At 38.3% G+C, this 13,157-nt stretch overlaps 1 protein-coding gene across 7 annotated transcripts in view; it reads right to left on the bottom strand.

Annotated features, from left to right (window-relative positions):
- The window catches only part of NBEAL1 (neurobeachin like 1), a 120,415-nt gene that overhangs the window by 22,501 nt on the left and 84,757 nt on the right, over positions 1-13,157 (bottom strand). For all 7 annotated transcript variants that reach the window (XM_087915547.1, XM_087915492.1, XM_026696757.2 and 4 more), the window contains 7 exons: positions 10,163-10,272; positions 6,812-6,929; positions 4,679-4,776; positions 4,347-4,463; positions 2,097-2,186; positions 1,591-1,700; positions 496-668 (listed from right to left, as the gene is read on the bottom strand). In XM_087915547.1, coding sequence (XP_087771673.1) covers positions 496-668; positions 1,591-1,700; positions 2,097-2,186; positions 4,347-4,463; positions 4,679-4,776; positions 6,812-6,929; positions 10,163-10,272 — 816 coding nt within the window. The remainder of the gene's footprint in view (positions 1-495; positions 669-1,590; positions 1,701-2,096; positions 2,187-4,346; positions 4,464-4,678; positions 4,777-6,811; positions 6,930-10,162; positions 10,273-13,157) is intronic.

Genomic DNA, 13,157 nt, shown 5'->3' on the forward strand with positions numbered 1-13,157 from the left:
CACATGTCAACCCTTTGAGGTAGAAGCATCCTCATGTGTCAACCTTTGAGGTAGACTAGATCAGGAAATTGAGATTCACAACTTCAACTAGTACTACTATATGTTATTCAAATAGAACCAGGAGCTTCAAAGTCTGAGTCTGAGTTTTCCCTTTCTTCCCTCTTATAGCCGAATGATTTAGGGTCCAGCCAGGCTCAACTTCTGTCTCAGCTTTCACTGTTTCCCAAACTTAATGCAGACTTGTGTGTTTTCCAAATCATTTCTACATAGTTCATCTCTGTGGCAGTCTACAGTTTGCTTGCCCAGTAAACAGGAATTTTGTAACTGGCTGCTCCCTGGGGCCCAAATTTATAAACAAGTAATCCCACCTATTTTGTGGCAGCTATTTTGTGAGAGCACCTTGACATTCTAAATAGGCCCATTGTCTAATCCACTCTAAATAACTAAACAACTAAATATCTAAATAAACGAACAAATAAATACTCAATCCCTTACCCATGTGCCGAATATGCTGGGCCATCATTTTTCCCTTGGTGAGAGATGTCACACGAATGCTATTGTCCCAATGCCCTCCACTGAAAAGCAACTTTGCATCATGGGACATTACAAACAACTTTGAAATAATTTCTAATCCTGGTGCAAAAGGACCACTGATGTTTCGTTGTGTTCTGGAAACAAATACTTAAATTAGATCTACATTTCCCACTTATTAAAGTATATTGTTGCCCCAAATCATGAAGCAAGTTGCAGTACAAATAAAAATGCAATATAATAACGTAATAATATTACATCTGCTTGCAACGATATAAGCATTTACCAAAGGGGGAATAAATTTCAACTTCCAGCATAATGAATTCTATTTTCTTCCAGTTAGGATGGGAGAAGGCAGAGGGCAAGACAGAGGTCAGGTAGAGGGTTTATCCTCCTCATTCATATAAATATTGATTATGGTATACTATTATTACTCCCAATTCTTATCAGTAATTGCAAGTTTCTGAAATCTGAATTGCGGATTTAAGATTTTATCATCCATTCTCTTGATCTTGCATTACAGGAATCTTCAGGCTCATATCTGAGCTTTGTTCAATCAGGATATATCTATCCTTGGGAAAATGTCTAGAGAACAATATAAAGTTAATTAAATAGCAAAGAGGACATGAATTCAATGAGCCAGTTTATTAAGCCAAAATTAACCATGAGCCCATGATGAACTTTTTCATCAACATTCTCATCCTTTGGCAAAGTCCACTGATTTCTTCAGATAATTTCCCACAGCATCCAGCTCTGAGCAGAAGCTTTCATCACCTATCCAGAAGCCTAATTTGCAGTTCAAAACAGATAATACACACTGAATGTATATATGCATACATACAAACCTCTGCCTGTATGCATATTTGTATCTTGATTCAGATATATTTGTATCTTCCTCTGCATAAACAGATTAAAGACACACGAAGAGCTATGAAAATATTCTTTCTCTCTATGCATATCCCCAATGAAGAATCATATCAATACATTTTATAAGACGAGCTCTAATTTGTAAAAAGCATGCTAAAATATGTCCCAGAAAATTATGGTTTTTTTACTCACTTGGGATTTGTCACTGTTTGATCTTTAAGGAAAGTGAAATAATTGGAAATATTTCGGTCATAAGGTAGCCATCCATGAGTTCCAATGATAAAGTTGAGATTCACTGTTACCTTCAGAAAAGAATGTTTAAAAAAATGAAATATAAGCTTCAGTAACATCAAATATAAATACAATTTGTCTTTCCTCCCTGCCTTTATATCTGGCTACTCTTTTGTGAATCTTTGAATTATAGTTCTGAAAGTTCTGAAATCTATTGATTTTTATGTATATATAGCATTAAGATACTACATCTACTCAGGAAACATTAAACACAACTATCACACCAACCATGATAAAAGATACTTCAATACATATTATAATACCCTTAAACTGTCCACCTTTGGATGGAAACAAATTAAAGATTAATAATAAATTAACAAGAGACAACAAGCTAACAATTAATAACCAGTCATTTGGATAATTTCACATCAGATCTTCTTCTGGCATTTTTTGCAAATGTCACTCACCAAAAGTTCTGGACTTCCCTGTGACATGAAAGACCGGTATTGGTTCCTGGGAACAATGGCCTTAACAATGGGGATTCCATCACTGATTCCCTAAGGGGAAAACAGACAGCTAGTTGGTGATGGTAAGTAGGACAAATTAATCTGTGACATATGCTAGCATGTAGTTGATATTCAAACTTACAGCCAATGAGGATGCTAATATTAAATAGAGTTTCTAAATAAGTGTTTCTAATTCTGAAGTGTAATAGCAGAAGGAACTCCTGGATCTGAATCACTTGCTCAGGTTTTGCTGGAATAGGCAGAATCAGAATTCTGCTGAAGACTTGAAGTGTCAGCTAGTTAGAACTGCCTCTTAAATAAAAAAGAAAATGTGGAACTATTTGTATAATGATTGCTTATTCATTGCTACCTTTTCTGTTTCTCAATTGCCATATTTATCATGGTCAAAATTATCCCACAATATTTGTATAATCCAAATGTGTGTGAAATAAAGCATATAAAGAAATAAAGTATAAATGGGAGGGTAAAAAGTCAGAGGCTCCCTAAAGACAATGAGGAACAGGAGATGGGATAACATTTTTCTAATTACATTAGATGTTTATATAATTACATTGAATATCCATCAGTACCTTAGAATTTTTTTTTTAAACTTAACAAGGCAACTGCAACCATGTATTATTATCTTCTAAACCTACACATTTAAATCAGTATGAAAGTGCTCCTTGCTTTTTATGGCTGTACTACAGAATCAGTATAGTATCCTATTCTCAAACTATTATGTAATTCATCTTTGACTGTTGTACAGCATGACTAGTCATCTCAGTTTATTAGTAACAAAGACAAACCATTGGAATGTTCAGAAACATGCTTAAAAATAACCTATCTAAATAAGGAGAACAGCTATAATAATTCCCAAAGTACTAACAATCTTGGCTTCAATGACAGCAGAGCAGCATTGAAGTAAATGAGCATCTTTTACAGCAGGGGTGTCAAACTCGATTTCCTTGAGGGCTGTATCAGAGTTGTGTTTGACCTCAGGGGGGCTGGGTGTGTGTGGCCAGGGTGTGTGTGGCCAGCATGATGTCACTTGTGTCGGGGCAGCTGTGGTGGCCCAAGCCGTCTGCCAGTGGAAACGGGCTCCTGAGCTCTGTTTTTGGCTATGACTGCCTCCTGCAAAGCTCTGCCAGAGAAAATGGAGCTGGAGGGGCCAAGCGCAGCCTTTGCAAGCTCCATTTTTGCTGGCAGAAGCACCATGTTATGTTATGGTCCTTTGTTATTTCCAGGAAAGTCCCGCAGGCCAGATCTAAGCACCCCAGATCCAATCCCCGGGGCTTGAGTTTGACACCCCTGTTCTACAGAATAAGTTGTAATGAGGTCCACATAAGATTGTAGAGAGGTTACTTTCAAGCATACTCAGAAATGCGATTCTTGACATTTTATGATCTGCTGGGAAAATGTAATCCTCCTATCCAATCCTTGTTAACTGGCTGCAAAAATGTCCTGGAATCCTCATGCGATTATGGCTTGTGCTATGACTGACAAAAAATCCTCCATCATCACAAAAAATGTATTTTAAAATGTTAAGAATACTTTCTTGTGGCTTAACACTTTGTCACAATGTTGAAGTCAAAGCCATCATCCACAATATATATCTACAGTAGAATTGTAAAAGAAAGAAAAGAGAGCTATTTACAGCATCAAGCTCTGTTAACATGGCACAGTGGTTAGAAGTCAAAAGCACTCAGAGGATAGTAATACCAATAGCAATAGCACTTAGATTTATATACCATTTCATAGTGCTTTACAGACCTCTCTGAGCAGTTTATAGAGTTAGCATATTGTCCCCAACAATCTGGGGACATTTTACCGATCGTGAAAGGATGGAAGGCTGAATCAACCTTGAGCTGGTGAGAATCAAACTGCTGGAACTCAGCAGAATTAGCCTGCAATACTGCATTCTCTGCTGTTTAGTCAGATTTAAACAATATTAAAGAGTGCTGTAGGCTTTTTGCATTTGCAGAAACTAAAAATACAGATCCGTTTCTACCATCATTGTAGAATATGTGTAATGCGCAGACTTCTGTCTCTATAGCCATCAAGATTTTTGGACCTAGAATCCATTTTTGGTTCACCCAATTGGGTGGGAAATTATTATTTCATTTTCAAACACTCTAGAGGCTGCTTTTTAAAATATGAAGTATAAATAATGTGAAACATTATCAATTGTAAACTGATAACAAATAACTTTACCTCAATAAAGAAGGATTTTAGTTCAGAGAGATGCTGAAACAGATTGAGGGTGGAATTTTCATTTTTGGTCTGTTTCTGCAGCACTTCCTCCACAGATAATCTTGCTGGATGGGGCTCCTAGAATAAATCCAAAGAATTGGGAACACAATAATTTTTCAACAAATTATTGAAATAAGAGGAATAAAGATCATGTGATTTGGCACAGTGTATGACTGTGAGGTATGACAGGCAAGGCCTGAGGAGAAACCTCTGAAGCATGAGAACCATGATACACAGTCAAAGGCAGACTAAACATTTGGAGATGGTACTGTTAGTGCTTCCAAAGGATTTACCTTCAATAGTTGGCAAGGTGTTTGTCCAAAGTTGTTAATCATCCCTTCTAAGGCTTTTCTTTCTTTCTCATCAGTTAAGGCATCCAGGTCTACAGCTCCTGCAATGATAGTCAAATGGCAAGCAAAACAAAGACAACAATATACCTTTCTGTATATGGTTTCATAAGTATATATTACTTAATATTTCATCACTTGAAGTTGTTATGGGGAATTGTATGCTTGCTCCCTCTCTTGCAGTTATTGTAACATTTCTCCATGTATTTACAGTACAGTAACCTCTCTATCTATCTGGTATCCTTCAGATCTATTCAGATTACAAACTCCAAAAAGCATCAGGTTAAGGAAAATCAAACTCTGGTAGTGAAAGAGCAGATTTCATGAGGGCCTAAATGCCAAGGTCTATAACCAATCTGCCCTATCCATTTGGGTGCAACATGAAGAACAAGAATGAACCTAGTTTAATATGATGAAAAAGATTGACCTTTGTGATCCCATTTGCTCCAGCATGGTTTACAAAGGATTTCCTTTCATTTTTTAAAATTATTCAGCCCTAAGAAATTCTGGTTATTCTTCAAGTCGGATTATTCTTCAACTTCATACTAGTTTAGATGATGTGCTAAACTGTGACCAAATAAAAACAGAAGTTTCCAATCCCCCATTTATAATGGAGCTGAAGAAAAGCATTTAAGGCTCAGGGTGTATTTAGAGATTGATGTTACACATGGACCACCTCCCAGAGAAGGTCTTCAGTTTATTCTGTAAAGAATCATTTTATCATGAGAGGCACAGACTTCTAAAAGTTGATGAATTTTAACCTTAGAATTTCTGTGGCAATCACATGATTGAAATACCATGTGTATTTAGAGAAATACCATGTGGCACCTTTTCTGACTAAAAGATGTTATTAACAAACATAAATTTCCATGAGCTGTATTTAAGGTCATCAGATGCCTGGAAACTTCATGTAGTCTAGCCACTCTATGAATCTGACAATGCTTATGTCTGTTAATATAATTTGCTAGTCAGAAAAGGTGCTACTAGACTCTTCCTGACTTTTATGCCACCCTCAGCTCTACTCTCTCTTCCTGCAGTGTCCAGTAAGAGTTGACTGAGTGGAACACTCTGTATGAGGACAAGGAGAACATTTCAAATAAAAATTGGACTTTTATCACATTAACTCTGTCAGTTAAAATCAACCTCAAATCTTAAATATATCGATGCTATGAAGGCAAAATGAAGTACTTGATTCATAGTGCTGGTAAAATGGTGATGCCATGGACATGTCCATAAAACTACACCAAGATTGTTGGCCAGGATGTATTTTCAATTTTCAATTTAATTTACAATTTTCAGATTTTGTAGTAGCCATCCATCTAAATATAGGTAGTACTCGACTTACAACAGTTCACTTAGTGACCATTTGAACAACAGCATTGACAGAAGTGACTTATGATCATTTTTCACACTTATGACCATTGCAGTATCCCCATGGTCACATGATTTACATTCGGATGCTTGACAACTGACTTACATTTATGACAGCTGAAGTGTCCCAGGGTCATGTGATCACTTTTTGTGACTTTCTGACAAGCAAAGTCAATTGAAAAGCCAAATTCACTTAACAAATGCAGCAAGAAAAACTGTAAAATGGGGCAAAATTCACTTAACACATTTCTCACTTAGCAATAGAAATGTTGGGCTCAACTGTGGTCATAAGTTGACTATCTGTATTAACAAGGTCTGATCTTGCGTAGCTTTTTCTGGAGCACCCAAAAGTCAGTTAGATACTGCCACCTATCACTGTGATAAGTTATCACAAACATGATGTAATGCATACATATTATCACCCAATAGTTGGTCATTGACACATTGTTAATCATTCTCCCTAATTAACCATGTACAGATGCTAATGAAAAAGAATAATAGACAACCCATTTAATACTATGCAGCATTAATCAAATCATACAGCTATAAGATAGCAAATATTTGGTAGAGTGCAAAGTTTTATCCACGACATAATCAAAGCCTATTGTCTTCTCTCCTGCCCTTCCTTGGTTTAGCTTTTAAAGCTGCTATTAACCTTTCCAACACACATGATCCAATTATGAACCAAGAATAGATGGGGCTTCATACCTTCATAGGTACAGTAGTAGAAGACATTCAGAGCTTCCACTGCAGCTGGCCCCCTTTGTTTATAGCCAAAAATCAGATCTATCCATTCATGGAGATGAGCAGAGACATATTCTGATTCCTAAGACAGCAAGAAAAAATTAAGTTCAGTACCTAAGTTCTTAAAAAAAAACTTCTAGCCCATTTTATTTTTGAAAAAAAGGCTTTTTCCAAATACACTTCGCTCTCCATATTTACATTCATTGAAAAAGATCATCCTAGTTTTATGATAATGTTTGCGCACATAGGAACTGTGAAATATAAGAAAGTAAACCCAAATTACTACAACTATTCAGGAGAAAAAAAATAGGTACCAGAAAAATACAATTTAATTCAGCTATGGTAAAACCTCTAAGGATAAGCATAACAACTTACATCGCAAAAAAATATAAAAAGATTTTTTTCCAAAACCCTTGGCCAGATTAACCAGGTACTATCTACAAATTTTAGTAATTAAATGTTTAATTACTAGCTGAAGTGCTATCCATGGACCCAGATGGGTAGCTGTGTTTTGAAGAGCAATTACACAATAAGCAACATTGTGCTTGGGCCACCCGACTTTCAAATGTTATCTCTCAATTCTCTATCAATTCTCAGTCCAATAAAATCAAAAGGCTTTCAAACAAAGAGTTATTAATGTGGCTATTTAAGAAGATATTGCAGCACTTAAATGTGTCAAATGTCTGAAGTGCCTGGCTCAACACAAATCAGCCTCATGGTTAGAAAACTATATAACGAATATATTACTTGCTGCCTCAACATCTCAGAAGAGGTTTTTTTAGAGCTTGATTTGAACATCTGGACTCCATGGTGTAAGACATGGGAGGTTTCATGGGGTCCCAATCAGAGGTGGTATTCAACCGGTTCACACGTTGTGGGCAAACTGGCAGCGGTAATGTGGCGTGGGTTGCCGAACTGGTGGCGACCCCTAGTTGGCCATGCCCCTGACCCAGTCGCCCACTTGCCCCAGTCGCTCTCCTAGCTTTCCCTACCATGTGGATGCCGTGGCACAGCTTGGGCGGATGTCCCAGGGCTGCTGCACATGTGCATTGCGTTTGCAGCCGCTACACATGCAATGCACATGTTCAGCAACCTGGGACATCCGCCCACCTGCCCGCCCTCCCAGAGCACATTTTCTTCCTTCTCCTGGCGGATGTGCCTCTTCCAGCCCAGCCTGGCCTGGCCATCCAGCAGATGGGTGGGCGGATGTCCCAGAGCTTCTCGCCCCGCTTGGCGCAAGATGCCTGCAGCTGCTGCGTGCTTTTTCCGGTGCGGTTGCAGTCCAGCAGCCGTACCAAAAAAAGCATGCCCTGTTCTATGTGCCGGGCCTGGCAAATCCGAGTCGCCGGCGCATAGAATAGGGCGGCACCAGACCATTGGAGAAGAAGAGCAAAGCCGGAGATCAGTAGCTGCCTCTTTTGCAGCTCAAGAAGCCTCCCTGAATTGGCCGGCTGGTCGTCTCCTTCTCTGCCTATTTGTTCTGCATGGCCGAGGAGACCACCAGCCGGCCAATTCGGGGAGGATTTCTGCCTGAAAAAGATGGCTGGAGACCGAAAAAGAGTCACCTTCATCAGCCACCCCTTTGGCTGGCTGATGTCCTCCCCCTCGGCCATACAAAACAAACAGGTGGAGAAAGAGAAGACCAGCCATTCGATTTGGGGAGGATTTCAGCCCGAAAGATATAGCTGGAGACCGAAAAAGAGTCACCTCCAGCAGCTGCCCCTTTGGACAGCTGATGTTCTCCCCCTCGGTCATACAAAACAAACAGGTAGAGAAAGAGAAGACCGGTCAGCTGATTCGGGGAGGATTTCTGCATTGCAAAAGAGGCGGCTACTGATCTCCGGCTTCACTCCGCTTCTCCAACGGTCCGGCACAGCCCTGCTGCTCGGACTTGCTGGGCCCGGCATAAAGAACAGGGCATGCTTTTTTCAGTGCACCTGCTGGACTGCACGCAGCAGCTGCAGGCATCTCATGACAAGGGGGACGAGAAGCCCCGGGACATGTGGTCAATTGCTAGCTGGCCGGGCCAGGCTGGAAGAGGTGCATCCGCCAGGAGAAAGCGTGCTCCGGGAGGGCGGGCGCTGTGAGGTCCCAGGACCACTTAAAGGTCAATTTTAAGAGTGCCCCCATGGAAGAAGCCATGAGCAAAACCGTGAGCAAAAGTAGTGACAGCAGGGGTGATGGGCATCTGTCCCTCTAGAAGGAGTGTAAAGGGAGGCAGACACCACACCTCTGAGGAAAAGAGGAGGTGCCGAAGCCCTGACTGTCACCCCTGACTGGGACCCATCACACACCCCTGTCGCCCCCACTTCTGCTACTTTTGCTCTTGTTCTCATCTGCTTCCATGGGGGTGCTCTTAAAGTCGATCTTTAAGAGCTGAAAGATGTTTCATTAGATTGCCGTCAACTCATCACTGGGAGAGGTGTAGTCCCTGAATTTATGAGAAGTCTTCCTTCACGCTCCTTGTGCCGTCCCACCACTGGTCCCAATTGAAGAAAGATTTTGCATTTGTGGAGCACCAGCCATTGAAGACACTGGAAACATTCTTGTCAACTGCAAACTGTACTCTCCAGAAACAGCCACTTATTTAGCCCCTTATTTAAAAACTAAAAAAATATTCAGGCCCCCAAGAGAAACACTCTTATTTATTTATTATTATTTATAACACTCTTATTTGTTCCAAACCTGCAAACATCAATAAAACTGCAATTCTCATTTCAAAAGCCACCTCAAAGAGGAAAGAATATCTTGATTACCATAAATTGGAACTAACTATAGGGTGATGATATAGTATGAACTTAAGTTTTCTTCTCATTTATTTGCATTTTTTATTTATTTGCATCAGTTTTATATGTTTGACTCAGTCATTTGACACAATTGTTATTTTACCTAATACTATTTTATCTTATCTACAATTTATCATGTCTATATTTTAGTCTGTTTTATCTCACTTCACTGTGTTTTATCCCATTTTACTGTATTTTACTGTGGTTAGTATTTATGTTTGACATGGTTGATTGATTAATTAATAGTGAACCATACTATATCAGGAAGAATGAAGAGAGAAAGACCACTGAAAATCATTTTATGTGATTGTGAATACTATTCATTGATGAATGCCATATCTTTTAAATTGTTTAAATTTATTTATTTGTATCCTGCCTTTATTATTTTTACAAATTACTCAAGGCAGAAACATATTCAACACACCTTCATTTCATTTCCTGTCAACTTACACATATACTCTGATAGTCCTTTGTGCTAAACACACATTTTTAAATCAACCATTCTCTCTCCAGAGGGACTATAACTCACCAATGCTTTCCTATGTTTGAAAATGAAGTCTTCTGGAGAATCTGCCCATTTTGGAAGGACAACATCATTTATCTCTTCTTTTGAAATCTGGAGCTGACCAAAATTGAAATCTGCAGATAAGATAAAAGGATTTCAGGTGCAATTAAGATGATAAAATGTTTATCAGAAGTTATTGTTTTCTAAGCCAGATACCATTGCAGGAAAAGATGACAGAAGAAAAGCAGTTAATCAGAAAGAAAGAGAGAATGAAATTGAAAGGATGGGAACATTTAATTATTATTAATGATTTATAAAAACTTAAGTGAAGAGAAATATGAAAGAAATATGGCAAAAAAATTATGGAAATATTATAAGTGTTCCTAGGGAAGTATGATATTCAATTAAAAAGAAATGTTAAAGATGTTAAACATTGTAACTAACATTAATGATAGAGCTGAATTAGAATAGAATAAGTGTTTTATTTACTATTGTTTTATATATATATATTCTCTTTAAGAACATAGTGTGTATTTTAAGAATGTACCAAGCAGAATTCGATTGTTATGTGTTATTCTTATAAATTGTAAAGCATAAATTGAAGTTTAAATAAGAGTTGAATGGACAAAATTAAAAGATACAAAGGTGTCATACTCCAGTTAGTAACTACAGGGGAAAACTTGTTTAATGAGAAAAGAAAATATGAAATTGAAATAGGACAGACAAAAGTATAAATATAATGATTAGAAAGACACTGAAACTTAGAAAAAGATATATAATTGATTTTAGATAGGTATGAGATAATTAAAAACAAAGTTGAGAAAACTAAGGGAGGGGAGAATTATGGAGAAAATGCAGGGGTGGGATTCTACCAGTTCGCACTTATTCACTAGAACCGGTTGTTAACATTCTAAGGAGTTCAGAGAGTTTGCGTTGTTAGAAGAAATTACTGGCCTAATCCTATAAGGAAGGCACGAAGGAAACATTCTGGTGTTGCTTACAGAAACTGTCTCTCCGTTAACCCTTATTACATTCTTGGCAGGACTAGACTTCTTGTCTCAGGAACCTCTCTGGAGGTTTTTCCCCCTCCTTTGCTGATACTTTGCTTCTATGGAGTGACCATTTAAAGTTACAATGGCATTGAAAAAAGTGACTTATGACCATTTTTTACAGTTACGATTGTTGCAGCATCCCCACAGTCATGAGAGGCCAGGCGAAGAGATGTGTGCCTCAATGTGAGTGATAATGAGTTGGCCACACCCAGCCAATAAGATGACCACCAAGCCATGTCCACCCAGTCACATGACCACCAAGCCATGCCCACCACCTAAGCCATGTCCACAGAACCGGTTGTTAAAAATTTTGAATCCCACCCCTGAGAAAATGTTAAAATAGCAATAAGATATGAAATAGAACACAAAGACAAATATGAAATTGAGTTTGTGTTTGTGTTTGTATGAGGAAGTGATAACACAGGATCATGCTATTCTCAAAAAGAGATGTTTTATTTGTATTATGTTCTGTGAACACCCAAATAAAATTTATTTTTTTTTAAAAGGCAACTATGATCTTATAGACAACGATCTCTCATCTCTTGATTGGCAAATTCTATTCACTGGATGCAAAACTGTTGAAAACCATTATGATATATTTTTACTTGAAGTCAAAAGACTCATCAAACTATATGTACCAATGACAACTCCCAAAACCAGGAAAAACAAACTACCCATAACAATAAGGAAGCTCCAATACAAAAAGAAATCCCAAATCTGGTCACGTTGCCAATTTATTCCACTAGATAAAGACTGAATGCACCAATTATCACATTAAACAAGAGGAAAACCTTCTATGCACCAATTCCACCCACACTTTCTACAATTTTGTAAACAACAAACTAAATGACTCAAGGTCTATCCCACCCCTGAAAGGACCTAATGGTAAAGACTGCAACGATGACACCATTAAAGCCAACATCTTTAACACATTTGGCTCAGTATTTGTAAACAACAATGGATCATGCCCAGTATTTCCTAGTCGAACCACGGACAACTACAATGATCTAATACATATCGATTTTACAGAAGACAATGTTGAAAAAGCACTATGCAATCTAAAACCATCTCTAACTATTGGACTGGACGGAATATGTGCCTACTTCTTAAAAAAGCTATCCACTGCCATAGCCGAACCACTAAGCATAATCTTTGAAAAATCTTTCAGGACCAGCTCCTTGCCAAACTTATGGTCGTTAGCCACGGTCATCCCCATCTTCAAAAAGGGAGACCCCAGCTTAGTTGAAAATTACAGACCAATCTCTTTATGCTGCGTCACCTGTAAAATCATGGAATCAAATATTAACCAATCCATTATCCTCCACTTAGAGACAAACAACCTACTCTCCAATAAACAATTTGGTTTCAGGAAAAAAATATCCTGTAATCTGCAACTCTTACACTGCAAAAACATATGGACTACACAACTCGATCAGGGTAAAGCAATTGACGCAATTTACATAGACTTCTGTAAAGCCTTTGATTCAGTGGTACACGACAAACTATTCCTAAAACTAAAATCTTATGGTATCTCTGGAGACCTGCATAACTGGATAGAAGCATTCCTGTCAAACAGGTAACAAATGGTCAATATTGGGAGTGTCCTATCAAATCCTGTACCTGTCAACAGTGGTGTCCCCCAAGGCAGCGTTCTGGGACCAACTCTCTTCATACTCTACATAAATGCCCTCTGTGATCATATTAAGAGCAACTGCATTCTTTTTGCTGATGATGTAAAGCTATTCAACACCACCAACAATACTGCTACTCTTCAAAAAGACCAACTATGTGTCAGAATGGTCAAACAAATGGCAACTTCAAATCTCAACAAATAAATGCTCTGTCTTACATATTGGCAAAAAAAATCAGAAAATAAAATATCAGCTGAACAAGTTGATGACCCAAACTTTGTCAAGGACCTTGGAGTACTCATCTCAAATGATCTAAGTGCTAGAGTCCACTGTAAC

Source organism: Pseudonaja textilis, chromosome 1, assembly GCF_049901715.1.
Source record: "Pseudonaja textilis isolate UNSWEBS1 chromosome 1, rPseTex1.2, whole genome shotgun sequence".
Lineage (NCBI taxonomy): Eukaryota > Metazoa > Chordata > Lepidosauria > Squamata > Elapidae > Pseudonaja > Pseudonaja textilis.